At 40.9% G+C, this 1,958-nt stretch overlaps 1 protein-coding gene across 1 annotated transcript; it reads left to right on the top strand.

The window, feature by feature from the left end:
* Positions 1-455: 455 nt before the first annotated feature.
* LOC115152678 (zinc finger protein 2 homolog) lies at positions 456-1,418 on the top strand (the record flags this gene model as incomplete). Its single annotated transcript, XM_029697416.1, has 1 exon — positions 456-1,418. A coding segment is annotated over one exon (963 nt), but the record flags the coding sequence as incomplete, so codon positions are not given.
* Positions 1,419-1,958: the final 540 nt, after the last annotated feature.

The following is a 1,958-nucleotide window of genomic DNA, read 5'->3' as shown; positions in this document are numbered from 1 at the left end:
CCATGCAGATATACTACATCCGTAACTAGCGGTTTCTGCATTAGCATTGAGCAGTTTCTACAACCAAATTGCGTGCACACCGCCCTCATGCGGCAAATTTTAGCAAACATAGAAGGGGGCCTGCCTATATTGGTGACCAAAAGTAATCTGGCACAGAACGAAGGGTTTCAGAAAGTCTATTTTATTTCTAGCCTAGAGTAATCCACTTTACCACTAATGTGAAAAAAATACAAAATATGACTGTTGTTGCTCACTTGACTGTCTTTAAGACAATTGGCAAATACATTTGTAAAAGCATTTATACTTCATTAGACAGTCATGGGCATCACCTTTTAGCTAAAATAAACTGGGGATTTCTGTTGTTGTGGGCCTTTAACCATCTGTCTGACTTTGTTGTTCACACAGGAGAGAGATTTGACTATCGTGGATCCTCTGTAGAGCCTCAACAACATCATGAAGCTGACGAGGCAAAGAAGAGTCTCTCCACATCAGAACACCTCAAGAAACACCAGCGGAAACCCACAGGGAAGAAATCTCACCGATGCTCTGACTGTGGGAAGAGTTACTCAAGATCAGATTCACTAAAGGTACACCAGAGAATTCACAATGGAGAGAAACCTTATACCTGTGATCAATGTGGGAAGAGTTTTGTTACATCTAGCCGTTTGACTATACACCAGAGAACACATACAGGAGAGAAGCCATATAGCTGTGATCAATGTGAGAAGAGTTTTGTTACGTCTAGCCATCTGACTATACACCAGAGAACACACACAGGAGAGAAATCTTACCAGTGCTCTGACTGTGGAAAGAGTTACTCAAGATCAGACTCACTAAAAGTACACCAGAGAATTCACACTGGAGAGAAACCTTTTAGCTGGTGTCAGTGTGGGAAGAGTTTGAATGATCCAAGCAGCCTGAAAACACACCAGAGAATTCAGGCTGGAGAGGAACCTCACTGCTGCTTTGACTGCGGGAGGAGATTCACCTCATTAGCGGACCTTAAAATACGTCAGAGAATCCATACAGGAGTGAAACCTTATAGCTGTTATCAATGTGGGAAGAGTTTTACTGAATCTAGACAGCTGACAATACATCAGAGAGCACACACAGGAGAGAAACCTTACCCCTGCTCTAACTGTGGAAAGAGTTTTGTTTCTTCAGTACATTTAAAATCACACCAGAGAACACACACTGGAGAGAAGCCTTATAGCTGTAATCAATGTGGGAAGAGTTTTACTCACTCAAGCTGCCTGATGGTACATCGGCGAACACACACAGGAGAGAAACCTTATAGCTGTAACCAATGTGGGAAGAGCTTTGTTACATCTAGCCGTCTAACTATACACCAGAGAACACACACAGGAGAAAAGCCTTATAGCTGTGATAAATGTGGGAAGAGTTTTACTACATCTAGCCATCTGACTATGCACCAGAGAATACACACAGGAGAGAATCCTTATAGCTGTAATCAATGTGGGAAGAGATACGCTGGTAGAAAATCTCTGATTAAACATCAGAAAATACACAAATGAAGACGTTGTTCCATGATTTCAATTAAATAATGTCACAATGTAGAATGTTTTTAACATTTTAGTAGGAGTATTTTAATGTCATAATGTATAACCCTAAAAGTTGCCCCCCCCATTCTATTGATTTCAGTGTGATATGGATATTAGCCTCATAAGGGCAAAATCCAGGCTCTGAATTGAAAGAGCACTATTTATGTGATTAACAAAGAAAGTGTTGCATTACACTTACCACGTTGGGACCCACTTGAAAAAACACTTCAAAATGTAGCTAGCTGTTTTCTACAAATGGTCCTCTAACCAGTGATGTAAACATTATTCCCAGATGCCATGTGGTTTTTGAGCTGTTAGTTTTAACAGGACATGCAACCTCATCTCCCTCCTCTCGTGCAACTGATTTCAATGTGATATCGATATGAGGGATGACAT

Source organism: Salmo trutta, chromosome 18, assembly GCF_901001165.1.
Source record: "Salmo trutta chromosome 18, fSalTru1.1, whole genome shotgun sequence".
Taxonomy (NCBI): Eukaryota; Metazoa; Chordata; class Actinopteri; order Salmoniformes; family Salmonidae; genus Salmo; species Salmo trutta.
This window is presented reverse-complemented; position numbering and strand designations above follow the sequence as displayed.